Below are 25,684 nucleotides of genomic sequence, written 5' to 3'. Positions count from 1 at the left end.
ATAATAGCTGTGCTATTTCATTTTATTCATGAGCCTCCAACAGGGAAGAGAAGGAGCTACAAAAACAGTTACTCTAAAGGGCTATTATCCATAAATATGGGTTACATTCAGCGCAGCATAATTGCAGTAAACCTGTGAAATGCCACATCATTTATTTTCATTCAAAACCACAGTAGGTGCATAAAAAGACATTCTCCTGCACTACCTGGACGTTTGGAGGGTTTAAAATCTCTGCTGATCAGTTCAGATGTGGACGTGAAATGAGTCCAGTAAACCCTTCCAGAGTATTTCAGGTATTTGGTGATTAAAAAAAATTTAAATGAGTATGTTCAGATTTTTACTTGATTTGATATTTAATGATTCATTGGAACACAACTCTGGTGGATTGAACTACAAAGTCTCAGTCTTTGTAAAAAAAAAAAAAAAATTAAAAAAAATCAGAATACTTTCCACACTACAGTCAGCCCACAGATATGTACTTGGAATTGAGCCACCTGCAGTACAGTGGGGCAAAAGAAGTATTTATTCTGCCACTAATTGTGCAAGTTCTCCCACTTAAAAACTTGATGAGAAAAAAAAAGAACTCTACTCGTCATGTTTGGAGGAGAAAGAATGCTGAGCCGCATCCAAAGAACACCATACCTACTGTAAAGCATGGGGGTGGAAGCATCATGCTTTGTGAGTGTTTTTCAGCTAAGGGACCAGGATGACTAATTCATGGTCAGATTTTGAGTGAAAACCTCCTTCCATCAGCAAGGGCATTGAAGATGTGAGCATTTTAGGTTTCCACATTCAAAAGTCTTGTATTCATGCATAGCAGAGTACATTTTTATGGACATTTTTGCGTAAAGCGCATGTCCACTGAACACACCTTAAGTTAAACCAGGTCAAACTCTGACCAATCAGGAACTCGGATTTGGTAGTGACGTGTGGATGGTGTCTTTTTTAATTTATACATGTATTTCAATAGAGAAAAAAACAAAAAGCCTGGAGTAAGATTTGTGAGATTTGCACAAATTTGACATTTGAGCCTTTTCTGTCTGTAGGGGGAATATAAGTTGGTTAATACTAAAAAAAGAAGAAGAAGCCCCTCCCTGCTTGTTTGTTATATCACATACTCGTGTGAATGTATCTGAAGGCACTTTAGACCTTCAAGGAAAGTAGAAAAGTGTGAAATATGTACATACCATTTAAGCCATTACAAATGTAGTTATTCTTTTAAAAAAAGGTTTAACACTGTGTTGCCAGGTTTTACTACGATCCATATATTTTCTCAGTATTATATTCCCCATAGTTTGATTCCTTTGTACAGGCCTATCATCTGAAACTGTTCTTAAGTCAGATTCTGGATCTGGAGGATTTCTTTTATTTTGCAGTTCTATTAGACATTTTTAAATTCTACATTTCTGCAATTTTTTGTTCTCCAAAGGGAGAGTTTTGCCAATTCAATTGCATTGGATCTCAGACTATCAGCCTATCTGATGCGCACGCTATTCTGCTTTTTGGGTATCCAAAGCAGCCATTTCTTGTGTCTTTCTTTTCTCTCCTGACTCCTTTTCCTCCTGCCTCTGTCTCAGCATCTGTATTCAGGCCATAGTTGATGTTTTATTCAGAGCTTGAACATTATGTATTCTGAGCATCAACCACTGCAGGAGAGATAAATGATGATCTGGTGCTGAAAAGGAAAATTCACTGAAACCATTTTTAAGCAACAGATCTACTGTTAAAAATCTAGCAGAAAAATATCTTTGGCTCTCTGTAAGTAATTATGAGTCTAAAATATGACCCACAAGGCTGCAGTTTGTTCTCCTCAGAGCACTTTACCACCTGATCCGAGCTTTTGTTTGGGCTCAGATTGTTCCATGACTATGATATAGAGCTCTGTAATTGAATTAGCTTGTCTGGATGAATTTCCAGCCTGAGCGCCCACACTGTGTATGTTGTGTCTGCTGTGATCTCGCTTTGGCGCAAAAGGTCATTCTCCAAACAGAGGTCATGAGCCAAATTGTGCAAAACAGTCACTTTCTCAAGCGAAGAGTTGAAGAGGATAAAAATCCTCTCGCATGAGGACTCTGTACCCACACATCTAAGTGCATGCTGCCATCATTACGCCTTTGGTTTTCATTTTCACACTATGCACCAGAACTGTAATACATAATATGCTAGTTTATTCAGTCTCACACATGAAGAGCTTATTGAATTGACTGAAAAGATTTAGGCAAAAACAGGTTTTAAAGCCTATTTAAAGCATTAGTTTTGTCATAAAATACAATTTCTGAACTTCAAAACTCACTAATTTTCAAAAATTTAAAGACCCATAATGACAAAAATTGTGTTTTTAGTGTTTTTAACATTTTCTTGTGGCATATTCCTCATGATGGATGACAAATGTAAAGAAAATTAAGTTTAATTTTCTAACATGTAAACAGATGGATGATGGGAAGTGAGGGTGGGATATTTCCATGCCAAAATCCTCACCCACAATTCAGAGGCAAATCTCCAGTGAACTAATGCCTCTCTGCAGCCTAGAAAACTACACTTCTTTTTTTTTTGCTAAAATATAAAAGTATAATGTATAAAAGTTTAAAAGATGATCGGAGTGGGACTTTATTCCATATTGTTTGTTTTTTATGGAGATATTCGCTTAACATTTTTTAAAAATTCAACAAAATAAAATAAAAATACATAGTTGTAAGCAAATAGGAAAGAGTAAATCTTAGTTGATGGATGTTTACTTACCTTATTGATTGTCGTTAGCTTTAAAAAAGTGGTAAAAAAGTAACATTAATATGTCACGGAAACATGTATTTTCAGTTTTTCCCCACAGTCAGACGTTGTTGTAAATTCTGGCGAATCCTATTAGGGTTTATATTTGTGCTTTGAAACAACCCTGAAGCCCCTTTGTACTTGTGTTTTTGTGAGCATTTGTTTTCATCCTCTTCCATTTCTGAGCAATTACTTTTAAAAGCTTTAGTTTTAGTTTACTCGTTTCCTGCACATTTTTGGGGGGGATTGTTCAATTTCAGTGATATCTACTGAGATCATTGCTTTTGTTGCACTAAAAAGGTTTTATTTCTTTCATTCAAACTAAGAGTGAACTTGAGATAAAAAATACACGAGATTGTGGAACACAATGAATGTAAATTGATAGGATTGAAGGAGAAAAAAATTCAAATAGTTTAAGATAAAAGCAAGAACGAAATCAAATATTCATCCTGAATTTAGTTCAACAGCTGATTGTCTCATGAGAGACAGTGATGGTGGGGGGGCACAGAGCATGCCTGAGATGGGAAAGGACACTCTGTACTTTAGCGTCCTGATTATCAAAAACGTTGTTTGATCTCAACCTCGGACACACATCCTGAACCCGCCAGCCCTCACGAGCAGACATCATCCTCGCAGCAGCTGCAGAGCTCAGCCTGAATGGCTTGGCGGGGATTATACCCAGTTTAATCAGAGCACAGTGACTTTGCATCATATCGGAGCGGCGTGCCACTCAGAATTAGAGCAGCAGTGGTTGTAATCTGCGAAACGTGCTGCATGTGCGCGATGAGACCACCATGTGACGGGGTCAGAGCAGCCTTGTTTGTGTTTGTCTGAGCGAGGCCATCTTTTCAGGTGGATTTCATTTTGATGCTCATGTTAGCCATACGCTTCTTTTTTTTTTTTCTTCTTCCTTAAGGGTTAGGATGATCTCTGAAGAAAACAGATGTGTTTTCTGTAATCCACTAACACTTTCACATCAGGTGTTCATGCTTGTATAAACACACCAATGCTAATTTGCGAAGCATTTGTTTGCATTTCTTTAACAACAGCTTTGCTCCGTGTAAAAGTCCATCCATCACCTCCGTCACTTGCAGGGTTTAACTTTCTGGTAAACAAGGTCATTTTTATGCTCTTAAGTCTTAACATGACAAACACCACCCACTGTGTACACAGCAGACCATTCAAGCCTTAATTTAATTGCAAATGTCTTTTATCCATGAAATCATGCAGAATTTTCTAGATGTTCTTAGCTGAAACTGTGTGGTCAGTTTGTTGTCATTTTATTATTACTTTACATGCTGAGTAAAAAAAAATGTTTATCATTTAGGACAAAAAGGGAAGTTTTTTATGTATATTTTTCAGCTTTAAAAGTGTTTATGTGCAGGACCTGGCAACCCAGTTGTGTGTTATCAGTGCAGAGAGGAGGCAGCCCTGTGGAGCGCTGGTGCTCAGGGTGTTGACTGAGTTGTTCCTCACCCCCACAGATCGGATCCGGTCGACGCCGCACAGTGTGGTGCTTGAAGCCGAGGGGTTCCAATTTGATAACCAGAAACTGGAGGGGTCGTCACATGTCCACAAGCAGATTTTGTCTTTCAGACTCAGATGTTGTGCATCGTTAAAAGACATATTTTTATGGGCAAATAGTTGAATGTTTTGGAGCCGATTAGAAACCATAGGGCACAGGTACCATTTGCTGATGTCTTGAATGATGAAACAGAATGGCACGGTAGGATTTGATTGGAGATGTGATGATTTCTAAGGGTGCAGCTAAGAAGGTTCACTGATGACAGCGTGAGAAGCAATTTGCTTCATGTTAAAAGTTGCTTTAATGAGACTGCATTCATACGACCACCTTATAATGTGTCTCATTGTTGCTCCATGTTTGTCTGCAGCTCTACGTTCCTACTCTGTTTACATCCTGTAACGTCCTTCTTATTAGAAAAAAAGCCAAGACTACCTCAAAAGATGGGTCCAAGAGAGGTTTCTGGGATCGCTTGAGTGTTTTCAGACTGAAAAATGTGTTCCGAATTATCAGGGGAAACAAACTCTGGCTCACTTCAGTCTGAATACACCCTAAAGTGTCACCGTTTTTACATTGTGAACTGAAATTCAAGTTAGCGTCAATGCATGTTCAAAGTGAGGCTTACATGTAAAAACATAAAGCAGATGTTCACTTTTTGCTACAAAAATTAAAAGATTGACAGGTACAATCATAATTTATTATTCTTTTGTTCATCGAGTCCTTTATCTTACTGCATTACTCCTAAAAATACGGATAATTGACTCTTCAGACATGTATCTCGTCACAAATGACACATTTGACCGAGTTTTCTTGCTGGAACAAAACTATCACCTACAAGCTCTCTAAAATCATCTCAGAAGAGGCTGTGGCTTTCAGCAGTAATGAAAAGGTGATTGTCACACATCGGCCTGTTAGGCTGCTTTGGTTCCAGCTGAGTGTTCTGGACAGAAATAGATGGGAGACACTTTGTCAAATGATGCCCAGATGCAATTTCAGTGATGAGCCTTTCAGTGAAAACAAAGATTTTTTTCTTTGTTTTTATATACCTTAATATAAATTCAAAAGAAATACTGACATGTTTGTTTGTTTTAATTTTTTTTAAGCCTAAGGGAAAATAAGACTGGAAGGATGCAGCGCTTGCATATAATTGGTGTTTTATTATGGTCTTGTCTGTTAAACACAATAGACGTACTGTAGGAGAAACATATTTAATTAGAGATAAATTAAAGGCTGGGTTGTGTCACTACATGCGTCATTGCGTCTATTAGCATCTATATAATGGAAAGGCAGCTTTAAATTATAAACTACAAATGTCAAGATGGAAAACTTTAACCCCACTCAAATGAAATTTGTATTTTTAGTGTGTTCTTGTTGCATTTTTCTCACGGTGGAGGACATGTAAAGAAAATTAAGAGTAAAACTATATTCCCGAGCTTCTTTCCAATTGTGATGAATCAAAAGTCTTAATTTTCCTCGTCTTAACTAATATCTGGTTCAAAACTGTAAGGCTGCGCACTGTAGCTGTAATATTGCTCGCCATTGTTGTTGCACCGCTAATGTTAGCTTGGGGCTATGAGGGGCTGGAAGCTAGCAGGAGAGAGTGTAAACAAAAAGATGGTGGGATATCAACCGAGGATGCACCATTAGTCCCGCCCACAACTGCTGCTCTGCAGAAGACATGTCCTAAAACGACAACACTGGTTTTTTGATTTTTCATAAAAAAAGACAACTAAGAATGTTTTTAAAATAGCTCAAAAGATGATCGGAGTGGAATATTTCCTGTTAATAGCGTTTTAAAAAATTACTTTTAGTGTGCTCACATTAATTTTCAGAGTATTTAGTTGTCATTTTGATCTATATTTGTGTTTTAAACTGGTGTGCCGTGATACATCATCAGATGTGGCAATTGATTTAATTCCACCTACTTGGTATCAAAAAAACTTTGACTATTGCCAGGATATTACCTATCTGTATTCATCCAAATTATTTTTATATTTTAATTTTATTATGAGAATTTTTGTGTGGATCCTTTATGATCATCAGACATGATTACACAGAGTTTCTACAATGAGTAGGTTAAAAATATGAAACATCAAAGATTGTTTTCTTTGTATTTATTCAATAATTCATTCTTTGATAAGTATGACTGCATATTATTCTTTCAGTCTGTTTTATTTATTTTTTATTTTTTTACATTTTTTGTTGGTGGTGTGGGTTTTTTTAATCAGGAAAAAATGTACCTTGGCTCAATAAATTGATGTAGTTTCTCAGTAAAAGCTCAGAAGTAAAAAGAAAAACATGTGGAGAATTTCAGTTAACCTAGACTGAACCCAAAAGTGGCTGTCACAGATTTCTTAGACTCAAGTTTTGTAAAATATCCACAAAAATAACATGAAAAAGCTTTTCAGGACTTTTTCTTAGAAACTGTCATAAATATTTTGAAGGTTTAACTTCTGAATTTTTGAGACTTTTTAATGGCTGCTCTTCTGACATTCAAAAATATGTTTTTTTTTTGTTTTTTTTTTTTTAATTTGAACCAATTTAAGATGGACTCCCATTACTCAGATGCTACCCTGTTAATCAAACTAAAAGTAAGCACTTTTATTTTCTTTTTTTTTTCTTCTTCACATTTTAGAGACATGGACACATATCTTTTTTTTTAGTTCTACATTTCTTCAGCTGACAGACAGCAGTCGTCCAGGTGTCAGCCTGGTCCTTCTGTTCCTCTGGTCATTTCGTTTCATTCAGTTAGGAGATGTAATCAAAACTGCGCTTGAATAACAGAAAGTCAATATTAAATACACAAAAATCTGTCTTGTTTTTTTTCACGTTTCTGAGGTCATTCCAGCTGGCGGCTGTATTAATTTTTTTGTTTTGCTTTGTTTTCGTTGCAGGGATTTGAGATTGAATGTTCTTGATAGTTTTCTACCCTCTGTTCCATTGATTTTCCTATAGCTGCACCCTCTCTGGTTCCCGCGGGATTCATTACTGATCTGTTTCTGGGTAATGACAGCTCAGAGTTTTTACGTTGAAGACATTTATCTTTATCAACAATGATAATGAAACTGCTTTCATCCCAGGCAGCTTGATTTATGTGGAGCTGTTGCTGGGTAAAAATAAAGGGCGTTTGCAGGCAAACTGGGCCTGGAAGATAACAGCAGGCTCTTGTTTGAACCAACACAGTTTTTCTGCAGGCGTGTGTCATAGCACATAAACTCTGATACTCTATTTGTTCCTTCTTTCTACTTTTAGCCTCTTGTCATTTCTCTGTATCACTTCCTATTGTGTTAAATTAATTATTTTACATTTGTAGCTAAAACAAATGATTTAATGATACTTGCAGAATGTGAGTTCTTTTGTCAGCACATCATTTTAGCATTTCCTTTTTTAGTTACTATTATATTTGTGCATCAAACTAATTAAAAGTGTCCTTTACTACTCACTCCTTAGTGCACAATATAGTGCTTTTGCCCTCATGTAGAGCTGTCCACTTCTACAGTTCCAAAATGTAGTGCTATAGAAATTTCTTTGTGAAACCCTTGCGTGCATCGATGCCCTCTAGATTGGTGGAAATAGACCACAATGCATTGCATCAGAAATATCTTTTATGTATCTTTTTTTAAACATCCAAGTTTTGAGCATCATAACACAATTGATTTATAAATAGTTTTCATAAAATGCTCATATTTATTAGGTTTTTACTCTGGAAAATCAGTAACGTTATTTTTTGCTGTTTAAAAAAAAAAAACAAACAGGTGTCCAAATTGCTTTTAAAATTCAGGATAGTCCTGCACAATATAGTTCTAGTAATACACCAATCCTCAGGCTCCTTTCATACAATCAACAATAACAGCATTTTAACAATAGCATAGTAACAAAAGCATTTTCTAAAAACGTTTTTATTGCTTGGCTAAATTAAGTTTTTAACCATTGTAAACGTGTGGCAACACTGTCGCACGACCCTCTGTGACACGTTCTTGCTCATTTCTAAAATGTCAACTGTAATGAAAAAGAAAAGTTAACAGCAAGGGACCCCACTCAAGGACAAGAGGAAATTGGAGTATTTTTCAGTGAAATATGAAACTCAAGGAGGTCAATATCAAGAGACAGACGACACATGCTAACTGCAAAAAACTAACTGGTAATGAACAGTGTAGAAAAATGCACAAATTGACAGTAATTTTGGTAAAAACCTATTTGGATGTATTCTACGTGAAAAAATTGAAAGTAGGTCCATATGGACAAACTCCAGGCCTCAAGGGCCATTGTGTCTGTGTCTGCATGATTTCCAGATTTCCAGACTCTACTCGTACCTGGTTCAGGTGTGTCCAGCCAAATAGAGCTGGGTATGTTCAAAAACATGCAGGAATGCAGCTCTCAAGCCCTATCCCTGGATCCCATTGCAATAAAATCTTCATTAAGGAGTTGATTTGCAATGAATGGTATTAGGATTGTTAGTAGAGAATGTCAGGCTGATTGATTGGCCCTCAAATATTTTCACCAAATTTCCATTGATTGAACCTTGATTACTTAGCTGTTCTCAGCGATGGCTCACCACATAGTCACTGACTAGATTTCTTGTTTGTTTTCAAAGGTTCCAGGTCTTCCTCTAATGAAGTGATGGGTTGAGATGCATTTTTGAAGCGACAGAAATGACTCCACAGACTTTCAGTTTGCTTTCTTGATGAGCATTTAAAGGAAATCGACTCAGGATATTAAAGTTCTAGCAGTGAGAATCAGCTTCTTCATCGATTTAAGGTCGTCTGCAGTGTAGGAGGATTGCATGACATGTTCTGATGCACTGCAGCTGTCTTCTTGTTCTAGATGAGCCCTTTGAAGCATTTCTTTCTTTTCATTTGCTTTGCAGTCTGACACATAAAGCGCTTTGTTGAGTCAGCCTCATCTTTCCAGCTCCAATTTTTTCTTCTTTTCTATCTTAAGCTACTTATCTCATTGTATGTTCACAATTCAAAATCTGAAAGATTTGTTGGACATATGTAAACACCATTATGTGTGTGCGTGACTGAAGGAAAAAATACCAGCTCCCCTTGCAGAGAGCATCAATCCTGAGAGCATCATTCCTGCAAGGAAAGATACACTGACGTCATTCCTGAGCTTTCCCCGTGTTTCCGCAGAGACCCAAATGACAGACAGCATGGTGTCATGTCAAGGAAGCAGCAGGAACTGCGAATAAAATGGCTGCTTTGCCACTTTCCCCCTCAGGCTGTACTGTGTGAATACCATCTAGATTTCATCTATGTGAAGAAAACCTCTAATTTAATATAATAGCGGTTTATATTCTGTGCCATATGCATTAGCTTTATCACAGAGCTGTAATCTGATGCGTAGTAGAAGATAACATTTATAGGACAACTCCATGAACAGAAGCAGTTTAAAAGTAAAAGCATAAAAATAGAAACAAAATAAAGTACATTTTTCCATATTTTGGTAATAAAAAAGATTGAAACCTTTAAACGGTTTTTCCTCTCTGCAGATGTGAATGTGACACATTTGACATAGAAATGGTTGCAGACATGTTTGACAATGACATATGAGTCACTTGCACATACATTTGAAATGTCAGATTTTAGCTGTTTTTTTTTCCTCTTTTCTGTTGCTTGTCTGTGTGGAAATGAATGCAAATGAAAGTGTGTTTGCTCCAACCACCAACGCTGCCAGGTTGCAAACCAAAAACAAAGTATATTGTAAGTTTGAAGTAGGAATAGTATATTTGTTTCCATCCCATCAGGTGAAAAGTTTGAGTATGGTGTTGTTTGATTAATTTTATATTAACCCACTTTAATGTGCATTTATGGCACCTTTATTTCACTTAATAAGTGCAGTTAAAATGAGCAAGTAACTTATGAGTTTGTGCAAAACATGTAATTTTCTTGAGGTGATGGCTTTTGTATTTTCCTGGATCATTTGGGACAAATCAAAATTATAATAACAAAATCTGAGTAATGTTAGGAGGGACTTTTTCTTACATTGGGACCACAAAATAAAATTGCACTCACCCCTTTCTTTTTACTTTTTATCTTTGCTAATTCAGATTCTATTTAAAATAATGAATACCTATATCCAATCCTTTTTTTTAGCTATTTAGACCACCAATCTTAAGAAAAAAATAAGTAGAAAGTAGTAACATTATCTGGATGCAGCAAGTAGTTTTACTTGATAAATTGTACGAGATATTAAAAATCTAGAAACAATGAGTTTCCACACAAGTGTTCAAAAAGAAAAAAATTAAGCTACAAAAATTGATTATTATACAACCTAATCATAAGTATTTTTTGCTAGTTCTGAACAAATGGTTTGTATTTTTATGAGTTTTCATGTTCCTCATTGTAGTTTTTTTAAATACGGTGATAAAAATTAATAATAAGTGAAAATTATTAATTTTTGAAAAAAATGTAAACAAAATAATAATACAATCTTAGTGCAAGTTGGCTCATCTTAATATATCCTAAAATCTAAAAACAGCAATTACTCTTAGATTTACATTTTTGTTAGAAAAAATGACAAAACTGAGAGATTTACTGAGGCTTCCCCAAATTATGAAGTCACTCTGTTTAATAAAATGCATTTAGATGTCATTTGAACATTTCCTAAATCAAACTATTTGAGTTTATGCTACTTTCTACTGTCAAGACAATGAAAAACGTAGGATTTTTGACACATTTAATTTATAATTTCTAGATCCTAATGGGACAGAAACAATATCTACTGTGCTAATATTGAGAAAGGCTTAGAAAGGCGTAGAGCCAAAAGAAGTAAAAACTAATTATAACGTCTAAAGACAAGGTTTGAAATCTGCAAATATCAAATAATTTGCAGTGTATAAAATCCTATTAGTGTGGCCAGTACCTCCCAAAAGTGCTTCCATTATGAAACCGTAGAATTCAAAGAAAGATTCTATCTGAACATGTAGGATTAAAACAGAGGAAAATGATTCTTTGATGCAGTAGATAACAATGACTCTTTCACACTTTGTCATAATTCTCAGTCAGGCCTGTTGTTGCTTTGGTGTGTGTTCTACAGTCAATGTGACTGTTAGAAAATGCTAGAAGGAGAAAGAAATGCTAGCACGAAATGGAACTCCAAAACTCCCGACATGGATTTGAACACACTGACTCCAGTCCAGAACTCCTGTAAGGTCCTGTCATTTTTCGTACCGTTCAGGCAGCCACCCAAGCTCTATTTTTGAGTGTTCAGAAATGCTCACAAGCTCTGGCACGCTTTTTTTCTCTCGCACACACACACTCACACAGTGCCAGCTGGTTCTCACCCATCACCACCCATCCTCCCCCTTGTGTTACTCAAAAAGATGGGAGTGTGTGCACACCTCTCCTCAGCTCAGACTCATCCACGATGTTACATAAAAGCCATGCACAGGCCCACAAATCAGATTAGAATCGCTATAGGCAGCACACTCGGACAGAAAAGCGTTTAGACGGAGCGGCGAGGACTGATGGGTTTGGTCCTATCTGTCCTTCAGGAATGAAGACTAGTAGGGGTGTGGCAATTTCCTTTACCAATGATTCAATTCATATCTTAAATTTGAGGTTGACGATTCGGTTTAAATTGGTTCATTTTGAACATTCCGATTCACTGACCTAAAATTAATACAGGACAGTATGACTCGGAGATAAATACCTGGTACTGAACAGTGACGTTTTCCAGATTCCTTGAATTTCTTGCAGGATAAACAATGTGTACAAACAAACAAACAAGAATTAGTTTCATAAAGTTCTGCTCATTGTTGTTTTTCCACATAAATTGATCATTATTAGAACATTGTAGCACACTGTATGGTCAACTCTTTGCCAAATTCAATGAGTTTCCACACATCTGACTGTAATGATTGATCATTATTTTTGCATCCATCACATGTGTAGTTCGCTGTGATGGCACTTTTTTACGTTACAGTAAGAAAAACCTACCATGTCTCAATCCAAATTGTATCTTCTAATAGTTAAATAACCGATTTGTTTAATTTTAGAACAATTTTATAATGGTATAGGTCACAGCTTGCCTCAGACAGATCAATCTTGTTGGATCAGGAATATAACGCGATTCATCAATTAAGATGCTGAAGCGTAACGCTCCTAAAACTAAACTTACAAGTTTGGTTCTGTCTTTTCTTCTCACTATAATCCAGATTCCCAGAAAACATTGCATGTTATGGGGGCATTAACCTGAAGCAGCAGATGGTGGAAGAAGTTCACTCCCCCATGCTGACAGGGATTCTTCTCAATTCCACGAGAGTGTAGGTCTATTCTTGGGACGGGTAGTAAGATTAGAAGTTCACTGTTAATCAAGGTATTAATATGGAGTCACAGCTAAGACTTACTGTTGTGCTGCTTTTAAATATCCAGGTCAGGTGAGGTCGAGCTTTAAATTGGACCGGCTGGACTCTGCCGTTGAACGAAAACCCCGCGGTGGCTGAAAAACATTAGAGGCAGTTTAGCATGACAGTCACAGCAATGGGAACAGTGAGGACCAGAGGGGGTCCGGAAGGGAGAGGAGGATGTTAATGGAGCAAAGACACTGAGAAATATAATAGTTCTCATATTTGTGTTTCAGAGTGCATCTGTTGGCTGATAATCTTTTAAAATATTTGAAGGTCTGTTCCTTTCTAGCTTTCCTTCCTTGGAAGAAAATGCTTTGAGAAAATGAGCCTTAAGTGTCTCTGTTAAAGGTAGAAACGTTTTTGTAAGGGAGCTATCCTTCTGTGATAGTCCAGGAGCAGGGGCTATCCTGACAGCCTCACTAATCACTTTTGTCATTTTTAATCTCTGTCTTCCACTCTGTACGTATTTAAAGCAGGGGCCTCTCTGTGCCCAGTAGGGATTAGCAGGAAACGGGGAGGGGAGGCGTGGGAGGCAGGGACAGCAGCTCCTTGTGAGCCTCACATTGGGCACCATGTGACCAAGGCTAATGCTAAAAGCTCCGTGTTCAATGTACGACACAAGCAACGCCTGTAGATGCATTTAGAAGGTTTAGAAAATGGTAAATGTTTTCTGAACGGTAAGGACATTAGCTGCTCAACCTCATGGATTCATCATAACAATATATTTTTCCTCTTTTTTGTTAAATATGCTGCTATGTTGCAGGCTGTACACAGACATGTTTGCCTCAATCCAAATGACATTAAAGCTCTGATGCTAACAACTGCTAGCTTCCTTTTAGCAGCATTTAGAATTCATTATGCTGCTTAAGAGCAAAGACCTTATAAAATATTTACTTAAGTGAATTTATTTATTTAGCGGCTGAACCTTCAAGTACTTTATTATTACCTGAATAAAAAAAATTATTAAAAACTTTACTCTTAGATGAATCTGAGCTGTGGATTTTTGTACAAATGTTATCCTGCCTATTTAGCCTCTTAATGTCAATCAGATCAGCAAACAATTTACATTTAGTCATTTGTACTTAATTCACTAGTACTTATTTGCAGATTTTCAGTCAAGAATACTATTTTTTTTTAATTGGCAAACACACAATGGTACAATTATGTTTTTTATCCAGGAATGCTCAAATTTTTCGTTTATTTTTTCAGTTTAGGTTTCTATTGCACTTGAGGTGTGTAAAGCATTTTATGTTGTAAATGTTTACATGAGAATAGCTACAAAAATAAAGTTGAACAATTAGTCATGATTCTGTCCACTATTCTAAACACAGGCTTTTTACAACCTTTACAGAAAATAAAATCCTATTACTCAGATTGCTTCTCTCCAATTATATATATATATATATATATATATATATATATATATATATATATATATATATATATATATATATATATATATGATAAAAAACTGATTAATCAAGCTAATCTTAATAGATCAATAATCAATCAATGTAGAGATCGATCTAGCGCACAATGCTAAAGTCTGCTAGCTTAATGCTAACTTAAAATGAGGTTTCCTATAGACCAGCTAATGCTAACACTCAGTCGGCCTAAACATACATTGCTGAATAAGGTGACTTTATATTTCACAGGCATTAATTTTCCAAACTCTTTTAAGGGAATATTTTTAAAGTAACCATTTGTGGTCTAAAGCACTGTTTTTTTCCTCATACATTTTTATTCTTCTAGAATAAGTTGTAGTGCTATAGTGTGATAGCCACCTAGTGGCCAAACTGAAACACCTTCCAGGAGAGGCAAAACAATTGTTAGAAGTTCTCCGTTTTAGAATCCATGTAACACTGTATGGTGGTAACTATCTCATTATTTCACTAACACATTTTACAGTGTTTGAACTGTATCAGATTATTAGGAATATCTTCAAAACAAATAGGAGATAATTAAGGTACTTCTAAACAAATGGTTGGCTTTAATTGTTCAAGTCGAACGTATATACCTGAGCAGGTTTAGTATTCATGCACAGTAAAGGAGCAACACTGCCGATGCTGCAGTATTGATTAATTATGTCCATGCAGGGGGAAGCAGAATCTAATCCAGCACTTACGTGTAAAAGCAACAACATGCTTTCTGTGTCAGAGTGTGTCTCTGCCTTTAATAGCATTAGCTAAGCGTGTCTCACACAGGTGTGAACTCCCTGCTGGTTAAACTGCCTCACTGTGTTTGCCAAAAGTGTTTCCACTAATCTGTGAGGGCAGCTCTCTTTATCGAAAAGAAAACACTGCAGATGAACCGTCGCTTTTGAACAAATATTGCCCTCCTAGTTATGTTGTTGCTTTGAGGACATTAGGAATAATTTGAAACACCTGCCAGTGTTCCATGAAATCCTTAAAGTCTCCAGGAAGTTGAAGGTGTCTTCAATTTTTCCCTTTTCTCAAAAAGCCTTTTTCCTTGTTGACACGCAGACGGGAAAGGTGATGGCTTGTTTTTTGTTATATAGATGCACATTCATGCACATAGGCCCACAGACTTTAAAATAAAAAAAAATAGTAAAGAAAAAGCAACTTATGGGTTAAAAACTGAAAAAATGTCACAAGGAAGTAAAGATTTGAACACATCAAAGACGTCTGTGTCGTCTCACACCTTCAGGTGTTATTCTGTTTTCCTTTCCTTTTTTACTGGATAATCTGGTCCAATTAGGTTCTATTCTGAGCCTTTGGCAAAAGAGATCTTAACATGTATTTATTTTGAACATAATTCAATTTCCTCCTGTCTGCTTTGCATGTTTTGGCCGTTTTACCTGCTTCTCTGTCACTGTGAAAAGGTAAAATCCCTAAAATGGAGCACTGCAACAACATGCCCGCCTAAAAAGAAAGCAATCGTGCAAACATTTTAATTATATATTTTTTCCACGGAGCAATATAATTAGAAAAAAACAAACATTGAGTGGCTGAGATGAAAAGTGCAGATAGAAACAGATTTATGTGTGAAGATAAACATTTACTTGAAACTATCCTTTAATCTTTTCTAATAAAATGTCATTTCCTTAACTGAAGTAGCAGGTTGACTTTTACTAGCTAAAAGAAAAAGCAAATTCATTATAACTGCTGTTAAAACATTTAGTCTACTGTTATAAGCAAATAAAAAACAACTGTTTTTTGCAGTAGTGAGTGTGTTTGATGCTGGATATTTACTTTTGGCGTCTGCACGGAGACGTTGAACCATGTTTCCAATGAAGCCGCCGTGAGTTTGTCTTCATGGGCAACTGTCTCTGCAAACAGAAACCCCTGCTGTTATCTTTAATGCGTTTCCGCATTTTGGCGCATTAAATCAAGGCGACGCAGGAATTAGTATGGCTGCTAATATCTTTGTATTGTCACATTTGAGGATTGAACGTTTTTATTTTACTCTGTGTTTCCCGATTCTCTTAAAACCTGTATTTTTTTTTTACGTTTTGTATATAAGTACAATTCAATATTTACTTTGAAGCGTGCAAGCAGGAAGTTTAAAGCCTATCTTTTGATCTATTTTCAAAAGTTGTGGATGGCACTATTGACGCGGAGTAAGCCTACTTCCACTTGCCATCATCAATCTGTTTAAACACTCTCCCACAAGCGTACACTCCCAACCTAACATTACCGGTGCAAAAAATGGCGAGCAATAGTGGAGCTATCCAGATACCAGCTCAAACGAGGAAAACTGAGGTATACATGGTTCTATTTATCTGCAAGTAGATGCATCAGAATGGAGTGGAGAGCTTGTGTCTTGCTATAGTAGCTTTTACGTCATACCTACAAGCTTTTTCAGAAAACATTTTAAGCTTCATTTTCTTTATATGTGTCCTCCATCATCAGAAAAATGCCACGGGAACTTGTTAAAAACACCTAAAACACAATTTTCATCTAAGTAGATCTTTAGTGGATTCATGCTAATTACAGCTAATTTTCCCTTTTTTCTTTTGGAAAAAATAATGTAATGTTTGATTTATTTTATTTTATTTTTTTGGACCATAATTCAACCAGGAAAAAAGTCCACTGATCTCTTTTTTAAGGGAATCCTGGTCAAGAGGCAAAAATTACACACCTAAGACATAACATAGAATTAAAATGTGCTAAAGAAAAGAAAAAGAAAAATAAATATGATGAAATAAAACAGAATAAAACAAAGTAATTATTTGAAGTATGAGGAAAACAACTTGATTTAGTTCAACTTAATGCAGACACTGCTTTCAATAGTTTGTATCTACTGTGTATATTAAAGAACTTTAAAAGTATGTCCTCTTTCCATCACAGCTCTCCTCACCTTCACCTCTTCCTCACAAGACACTGATGTATGAAAAGCTAGTTTGTTCATGAGGCCAATCAGATGGATTAGTATGAATCAGTACAAGTAAAAAGCTCAATTACATATCTTTTGTGAAGTGTTCACCTCTAGTTCCTGGTCATTTGCTTCTGTCACGTTGTGTGAGCAGCACTCCGCCGCCTCTCCAGTCATCCCTCCTGTACTCATTGATTGTGACGTGCTGGATTCACGGAGGGCATCCTTGGTTGCATCTTCCTTTCATCGCTGCTCTAAATTTCCGTCGCCTCAGCTTGAAGCCACCAAAGAACCGTGACCGTTGACTTTCTGCTGCACTCTTGAACGGGCTTGAAGGTGTGCTCGCAGCAGTCGCGTCATCAAGCATCATTCCACTTATATAACAAACCCCCCGAAAGCTGGTCTCCAAATACTTTTTCTCTGAAAATCTACCTGCCCACAGGTGCTTAGTGATGCTGCGTGACTGAGCTGCTTTTAGCTGAGGAAGTAACAGACTGCAGGTCATGAATTTATTCGTTTTTAAATAAATCTGACTCGTGAATCATAGAATTAACGCATACATAATAAAAGTAGTTAGGACTTTCCATCTTATTTAGACTACGTAACACCACATTTTATAATTTTCATATTTCTCTATGTGTCTAAATCATCTCTGTTTTTAAAGAAATCCTCCTGGCTTTGTCCTTATATGAATGAATATTTTGGAAAACCTTTTTTCAAATGTTGTTTTCCCAAAGTTTTCAGCATTAAAACAACAAGACTCAATTATAAAACCATGTTCCTTAAACTATAACATTCAATAACAAACTGAGGAGTTTGTTTGAGGTTTTTTGAAGATATTTGCATTCTGCAACTCACATCCAAAGAATGTTATTCCCTGATGCTACCGTTGACTCTGTGGTCGTTGATGATCAAACGTGACAGAAGGAAGTGTATGTTGCAGGACGGGTGTGCATGTCCCTGTTTCCATGGGAACTAGCTAAAGTAACTGCTTAGGTGATGCATAGTTGAGGATAATGAGAGGAAATGCAGTTCAGTGCAAGATTTGTCCAAATATGTGTGTCTCCTTCTTCTTTTCTGCAGTGCTGTCAGAACTTTAGGCGCTCGACACAAGTGGGATCAGGGAAGAGTTTCCTGTGATGAGTCACAGAGCAACAATTTTCAGAAAGTCTTACACTGCACTAACCTCTGCCACAGGCTTAACATTATAAACCCCCTGTGTGCTTTCACAGATCATTGCTCTGCCAGCTGAAAAATCTGCTTCATTGTTCCTCTCTTGGTGTGGATGTGAAAGCAGATTTTATAAAAATAATGATATAGCAAAAGAGGAAAGAAAGCACTGAAAAAAATCAGGAACATTTTCCTATAAAAGGTTTATTGTGTGACCTTATTCGTCCTGATCGCTTCAGTCACACTGTGACAGTCCCTGAAAGCTGAATCCACCTATTCTTGTTTGCTTGTTGCTCCCCACTAGTGGTGTCTGGTTGTATTGCACCTTGGAGCCAAATGAAAATCAGCTTCAGTGCCGGAGGTAGATCTATTTTTATTTCCTTGCGTGTTTATGTGTGCTGTCTCTGCTGCTCCATGAACCAAATCTTTCTGCCTGTTTAGAGAACATATTTGAAACAAACTGCACTCATTTATTTCCTTAAAGGACAATGTAAATATGTCTAGATTTTAATATGAAAAACCCAGAATTATTTGTATCAACGTGATTTTTTTTTTCTGTCTTTTGCAGAGAGTGAGTGAAAAGGTTGGAGGAGCAGAAGGAACAAAGCTCGATGATGACTTCACTGAAATGGAAAAGGCACGTCTGGACTATTAGTTTTTTTATTTTTTTATTTCCTATATTCCTATTTCCTTGGCAGATAAACAAAAACAATACATTGTCATTCAGTTGTCTTTAAAGGCTGATAAAAAAAAATGCTAAAGTGAATTTTCACCATAATAGATTGTATTACCTACTAAGCCCAATATTATATATATATATATATATATATATATATATATATATATATATATATATAATAAAACTTGCATATTTTACATCATTAGAGCTAGTGGGAAAACACCATGTAATATCCAAAACCAGTTCTTAGAAAATGAAGGAGGATACAAACTGAGAGGAAGTAGGAACTTCAAGATCAAACTGATAAGAAACACAAAGAAAGGTTTCTGTGTCTGGCGCTAAACTCAAATTGTATGAGTTCAGTACAATGTTCCAATATCCAAAAATTCAAGAAAATGTATAAAGAAACTTCACAATATGAAGATAAGATGAGTTCAAAATATTGGACATGTCTTTTTTGCAAATATTGATTACAATTAAGAAACAAATCTATTTTTTTAGTTAAAAAAGTATTTTATTCTGGAGATTACCCACATTTTATAAATATAAAATCAGCAATTATAGTCTATATTTACCGGTACACAAGTTTTTCTCAAGATAGGCTTGCTTATGTGTTTGTTTGTATGATTGTCATACGTTCTTACCTGTTCTTTCCTCATTTGTTCAGAGGGTGGACACCACCTCCCGAGCAGTGATGGACGTCATCACCAAGACCACCGAGTACCTGCAGCCAAACCCAGGTACCTATTCAAGCTGAACACCATAACTGAGGCTGCTTGGTGGTTTTTATTGATTACTTGAGATCCATTCTGTACAATCTCTCAGAAAATTAGTGATATTTTTTTTAAGTTAAGCTCTAATATCTGATGTTAACATTTTCTCCTCTAAAGATGAAGATAATGATATAATGCATATTATACATGCAGAACTTCCATATTCAGAATTTTTTAACTAAATGCTGGTCTCTGCTGAAATATGTTACAGTTTGGATTATCAGAAAACCATTTCTGTGATAACATTTTGTCCTGTTAATCAACATCTGATTCTTTTTCACCAGGGACGTTTAAATCATCAGTTTGTTGGTAACTCTTCTTGGATACTGTTAGTCAATCCAAACCTTCCAAGTCGGGATGTAAAGAAAAATCGATTCTGTGATATGAAATTCTCGAGATTCTGTCCAATACACACCCTTACTTGAAAAAACCTTGAACCTATTGTTTTTTTTAATTTCAAGTCTATTCATATTTTCTGTCAACGCAGCCACCAGAGCCAAGATGAGCATGATGAACTCCATGTCACGCATGCGAGGCCAGGAGAAGGGACCGGGCTACACACAGACTGAGGCCGTCCTGGGGGAGTCTATGCAGAGGTTTGGCAGGGAGCTGGGAGAAGATTCCAACTTTGGTGAGCTGCTGAACTCAAAACTAACCCTGAAGAACACTCCTTTTTTCTCTGTAGACAGCACAAGAAGGAATATTTGAAGTCCCTGGAGGATGCAGTCTTAACATCATGAATTGTTTATGAGCCTCTCTGACATTGAGGACACCTGCAATTTGCCCTGCTGTTTTATTGCTTGCACTTTGAGGAGATTTAAAACACCGGTTTTATCCCGCCTCTGGAAAGCACTCCATTTTTTTCACATTATTCTATTTTCTTCTGGCGTCTGAAGATGTAATTTGTGATTTGTTTGTGAGTTTACCAACGCTGCTGGTTTCAGGTCTTGCACTGATCGATGTGGGGGATGCCATGCGCGAGCTCAGTGAGGTGAAGGACGCTCTGGACATGGAGGTGAAGCAGAATTTCATCGATCCAATGCAGATCCTTCATGAAAAAGACCTCAAGGAGATCCAGGTAGGATTGGTTTGTGGGTTTAGAGGCAGAGGAGGAAGATACCATCATCAGGGATGAGGTTTTTAACTGATCGTCGGCTCTGCAGCATCACCTGAAGAAACTGGAGGGTCGCCGTCTGGACTTTGACTATAAAAAGAAACGCCAGGGCAAAGTGACGGAAGATGAGATCAAACAGGCGCTGGAGAAGTTTGATGACTCCAAGGAAATTGCTGAGTTGTCCATGTTCAACCTGCTGGAGAGCGATGTGAGTTTGCAGTCATCAGCCCCACTTTACACGTTTGTCTACATCAGGAAACGCTCTCACTGATGACTCATGTTATCCTCTTGACTCATTGTGCTATTTTAAATCCCCCCCAATGAAATGCATCCTCTGACTACGTAAACATCTAACTACTGTACTCCAAAACAGTTTCTCTCTTTTTTGCTGTTTCCACAAAGACAAATCCAATTTATTTATTTTATACCAGATTTTTTTATTTCAAAAGTCACAATTTTATCATGTGTTTTATCATATCCATAACATTTATTATTTAGATTACTTGAATTGTTTGTTTTTTTATATTTTTCATAATATTTCAATAAAAAAAAATAATTAAAATAATAATATTTTCCTAATCTAGTTAGCATTAGGAAAATAAACAGAAATATCAAATCAGTTATAAAAACATTATAAAATGTTTTGTTTTTTGCCATTTTCGATGCAAGTCCTGCAGCCTTGGAGTAGATGGAGCCTCTACAACTGGGTTTAATCCTAAAACAAGGCCTTATTGTGTCAAACATGGCAGATTTTTTCACTTCTGCTCAGTAGATGTTGTCTTTTTGTGTTGGTGTCTTCAGATTGAGCAGGTCAGCCAGCTGGCTGCTCTGGTTCACGCTCAGTTGGAGTATCACAGCCGGTCTGCAGAAATCCTCACACAGCTCTCCAGTAAAATGGACGAACGGTCAGTTCAGATGCTGTTTCCATAGTCGGTCGTTCTGACAACACTCTTAGCAGAAAGTCTGTTTTTAGGAATTCAAGAAATAAAAAAGTAGTGTTCATCCTGTTCTGGGCTCTGACTGGGTTTTTTCTCTTGATATCTGCAGGATAAGAGATGCCTCTGGCAAACCGAGAAAAGAGTTCGTCCCAAAACCACGCCCATCTCTGGACTTCTCCATCACTGAGACCCACAATGGAGGCATGCATGGTGCCCGATCTCCAGGTGAGACTCAAGAGTCTAACCGTGCCTCAGTATCGTACCAAGAAATAAACTTAGAGCCTACTTCTGTGCAGTTTCTGCTAACTTTTTACTGTGAATTTGCCCACAAAGAAACTCATATGAAGTAGTTTGATATAATCATGTGCTTACTTTCTCTTATTTTGCATCCAAACTCTTAACTTCACCCAAAAAACGTTTTAGTAAAGTTTGTCCTTAATGTCAACTCAGACATAATCATCAAGATCAATAACATAAGTTAAAAGTGCTGTTAAAACAATATTTTTTTTTTCAACAAAAACTAAAAGATTAAAAAATAGAAGTAAAATTCCCTTATTTTCAGCTTTATTTTAACCATTTATTAACAGTTATTTAACAAATCTAAATGAATCAACTGATTTTTCTCTCCAATTTGGTTTGTGTTTGTTCCTCTATAGGTGCCAGGTCTCCAGGTGAGCCCGGTTAATCTTGTTTTCCATCTGTGTGCTCATCACTTCATTTCTTCTTTGACATCCTTTCTTTAATCCGACTCTTTTAACGTCCTCACCTCCCTTTCCTGCTGTTTTTCTCCTTCCCGTTGCAGCAAGGTCTCCAGGTGAGACGAGAGTCCATGTTTGAGTCTTTCTCTCATGTTTTTTTCCTCTTTCTTTAACAAACAGCAGAAAATCAAGTGCTGTGCGCTCGCCTTACAATTACTCGATCGACTCAAATCCAAAGCTCTCCGGCGGATCAGCATTTGTTTTCTCTGCTTTATCCAAATGTTTTGGGTTTTTTATTGTCTGTCCACCTGCTGGTGTTAAGTGAGGCTCTTCTCACTTTGTCGTCCAACCGACCTTTCCATTTCTGCGACTCTTCTGCATCACTTCATAGTTTCTTCATGTAAACATCGGATTGCTAAAATTCTTCTTTGACAATTGTTCTCCTGCTTTTCCCTCCCTTACAGCAAGATCTCCAGGTGAGCAAGAGTGACTGAGGGAGACATCCAAAGTCTCACTGTCACTCTTTTTTTTTTTTCCTTTCACGTGTGTTCTTTTTCCGTCTGCATTCTTGCTTGCAGTGCAGTGCCGTTTCTTTCTAACTCCTGTTTTCTCCTTTGTTGTATTGTTAAGCTTAACATTTTGGGGAAATGTGCTTGTTTGTTCAGAGTCAAATGAGAGAATGAAACTGTTCTGTTTGAATGTTAAACATGACTTTACTGATCCAAATGGGACAACTTTATCAGAAAAGGGTAGAAAATATATATACAGTGAAGGAAATAAGTATATGATCCTTTGCTAATCTTGTAAGTTTGCCCACTAATGAGAAAAACTGACCATCTGTCATCTTAATGGTAGGTTTCATTTGACAGTGAGATAGAAAATCACTAAGAAAATTAAAAAGCTGAGTTAAAACAGTTTATATAAGGGGAAATAAGTACTTGAACTCCTTTGTCGGAAAGACTGCCAAAAAAAAACCTCTTAACATAAATCACAGAGGTCATATTTTGTATTTGATGATCAGATTCTTCACATATAAAAAGGAACATTGGTCCACTCTTCTTTGCAAATGACTTCTACTTCAGTAAGATTTGGTGTTGCTTGGCAACTCTGAGCTTCAACGCTCTAAGTTTTCTATAGGGTTGAGTTCCAAAGCCTGGCTGGACTACTCCATGGCCCTGACATGCTTCTTCTTCAGTCATTCCTTGGTTGCCAAGGCCATATTTGTTTTTGGTCATATATCCTGTTGGAAGACCCATCCATGACCCATTTTAAGCCTCCTGGCGGAAGGAAGGATTTGATGGTACATGGCTCCGCCCATCCTCCCGTCAGCTCTGTGAAGTGCCCCCCTGCAAAAAAAAAAAAAAACACGAAGCATAATGCTTCCACCTCAATGCTTGACAATGGGGATGGTGTTCTTGGGGTCATAGGCAGCATTTCTCTCCACAGTAGGTTAGCTTCAATGGCAGATTGGTTGGGAAAAAAAAAAGGTAGGACACCAGCCCTCGAGGCTTAGAGTTTGACACCCCTGCTCTAATTCATGAAGCTGTTCATTGGCAAACTTCCTGCACATCTGCCTTCTAAAGCAGGAAGATGTTAAACCATTGCAGTGTAAAGATTACCAGTGGTCTTCTGGCTGAGTGTGGTCTCACCAGGTGAGATCTTGTTTGGACCCAGAGACCTATAGGTCAATTGCGGCAACAGTTGTCCCCTCAACCATCACCCCTCAACCAACAGGTTGAGGGGTGATGGTTTTGTAGTCAGTTCTGATCTTGTGCTGGTCTACAATCTTCTCCCTTAAATCCACTGAAAGCTCTTTAGCCATCCCCATGTTGGAGAGTCTGGAGTCTGACTGAGTGACTGACTCTTTGGAAAGGTGTCTTTTTATACAGATGATTAGTCCAAAGAGGTGTCTTTCAATCAGGTTGGTTAGGAGAGTCTAACAGCTCAGTGTGAACCAGAACTCTTAATGGTTACTTGGGGTCAGATACTTATTTTCCTCAATGAAATGCAAATAAATTCATATAAATTCTTAAGAGTCAATTTCTTGATTTTCTTTGTGATTTTCTATCTCTCACTGGTCAAATTAGCCTTTAGGATGACAGATTGTCAATTTCTTTTTAAGTGGGAAAATATACAAAATTACTTATGTCTTTCATTGTATTTTCTTTCCAAACTGGGATAGAAAGTTATTTGTTTCGTTCAGTGTGAAAGCAGCTTTAGACCCAGGACTAGTTCAGTGGATATAACAAGGCCATGTTTGCTTAAGATCTTCTTATACAGATGCAGAAAACAGTCAATGGGCTGCAAAGAATCCAACAACACTAAACTATACATTAAATTTCATAGAAACAAACCTGGTAGATAGATTTAAACGAAAATAATAATAATAATAATAATTTAGCCTTTTTCATCCATTAAAACAGCCATCAGGATTTTAGTTGTATCCATTATGCATGTCTAAAATCTACTATTTGAAATCTAAAGACCCATTCCAATCAAAATCCTGTTTTTGGTGTTTTTAACATGTTCTTGTGGCATTTTTCTTACGATGGAGGACATATATTAGGAAAATTAAGATTAAAAGTTTTTTAGAATGTATTTATTCAAATAAAATGTGAATCAGGAGCAGATGTTTAAAAAACCCTGTAGCAGTGGCATAGGTGCTACATTCAGCAGGCCATAAGCACCTTGCTCCGCTCCATTCTGATGCATCCACTTGCAGACAAATAGATTCATGTACGTCTTCGTTTTCCTCGTCTGACCTGGCATCTGGCTCAAAATGTACGACTGGATACCTTCAATATTGCTCGCCATTTTTGTTGCTCTGCTAATGCTACGTTGGAGGTGTAAGCTAGCTGAAGACAGTGTAACAAAGCGACGTTGGGAAATGAGGGTGGCTTACTCCATGCCAACAGTCTCGACCACAACTCAGACTACAGCTCTGCAGAAACTGTCCGAAAACGATTCGTTTTGGCTAAAAACTGCATAATCATGATTAAAGGACAATTGGGAACGCTTTTACAATAGATCAAAAAATGATCTGAGTGGGTTTTTAAAGAAATCTTCTTTAGATGATGGCTTGTAGTGAAATCCTGGGACTGCGGAAATCCAGGAAATAGTACATCAATGTGATTTTAGTGCAACAGGCTGTGCTTTTCACAAACTGGAGGTGAAATAGCAACAAAAAAGCGCCTCAAAGGAGCAGAAATCTGCTGTGATGACCTAAGAAATCATCTCACAGGAGAAAGTCAGCATTTTTGCCTTCTTGTTCAAAGACGTCGTCATTGATAAAGATTTTTATCCAAGTATTTAATAAAAAGATGTACTTATCTTACA

General features: G+C 36.9%; 1 protein-coding gene across 7 annotated transcripts in view; it reads left to right on the top strand.

Annotated features, from left to right (window-relative positions):
• Positions 1 to 25,684, top strand: part of sh3gl2a (SH3 domain containing GRB2 like 2a, endophilin A1) — a 38,458-nt gene that overhangs the window by 10,438 nt on the left and 2,336 nt on the right. For 2 of the 7 annotated variants that reach the window (XM_036212378.1, XM_036212377.1), the window contains exons 2-9: positions 18,715 to 18,783; positions 19,493 to 19,565; positions 20,086 to 20,229; positions 20,543 to 20,676; positions 20,762 to 20,920; positions 21,514 to 21,617; positions 21,760 to 21,875; positions 22,307 to 22,321. In XM_036212378.1, the coding sequence (XP_036068271.1) occupies positions 18,715 to 18,783; positions 19,493 to 19,565; positions 20,086 to 20,229; positions 20,543 to 20,676; positions 20,762 to 20,920; positions 21,514 to 21,617; positions 21,760 to 21,875; positions 22,307 to 22,321 (814 nt within the window). Of the gene's footprint in view, positions 1 to 18,714; positions 18,784 to 19,492; positions 19,566 to 20,085; positions 20,230 to 20,542; positions 20,677 to 20,761; positions 20,921 to 21,513; positions 21,618 to 21,759; positions 21,876 to 22,306; positions 22,322 to 22,452; positions 22,465 to 22,812; positions 22,825 to 25,684 lie in introns of all 7 variants that reach the window. The other 5 variants (XM_036212380.1, XM_036212379.1, XM_036212368.1 and 2 more) reach the window with 4 other exon arrangements.

The sequence above is a fragment of the Oryzias melastigma genome, linkage group LG1, assembly GCF_002922805.2.
Source record: "Oryzias melastigma strain HK-1 linkage group LG1, ASM292280v2, whole genome shotgun sequence".
NCBI lineage: Eukaryota > Metazoa > Chordata > Actinopteri > Beloniformes > Adrianichthyidae > Oryzias > Oryzias melastigma.
This window is presented reverse-complemented; position numbering and strand designations above follow the sequence as displayed.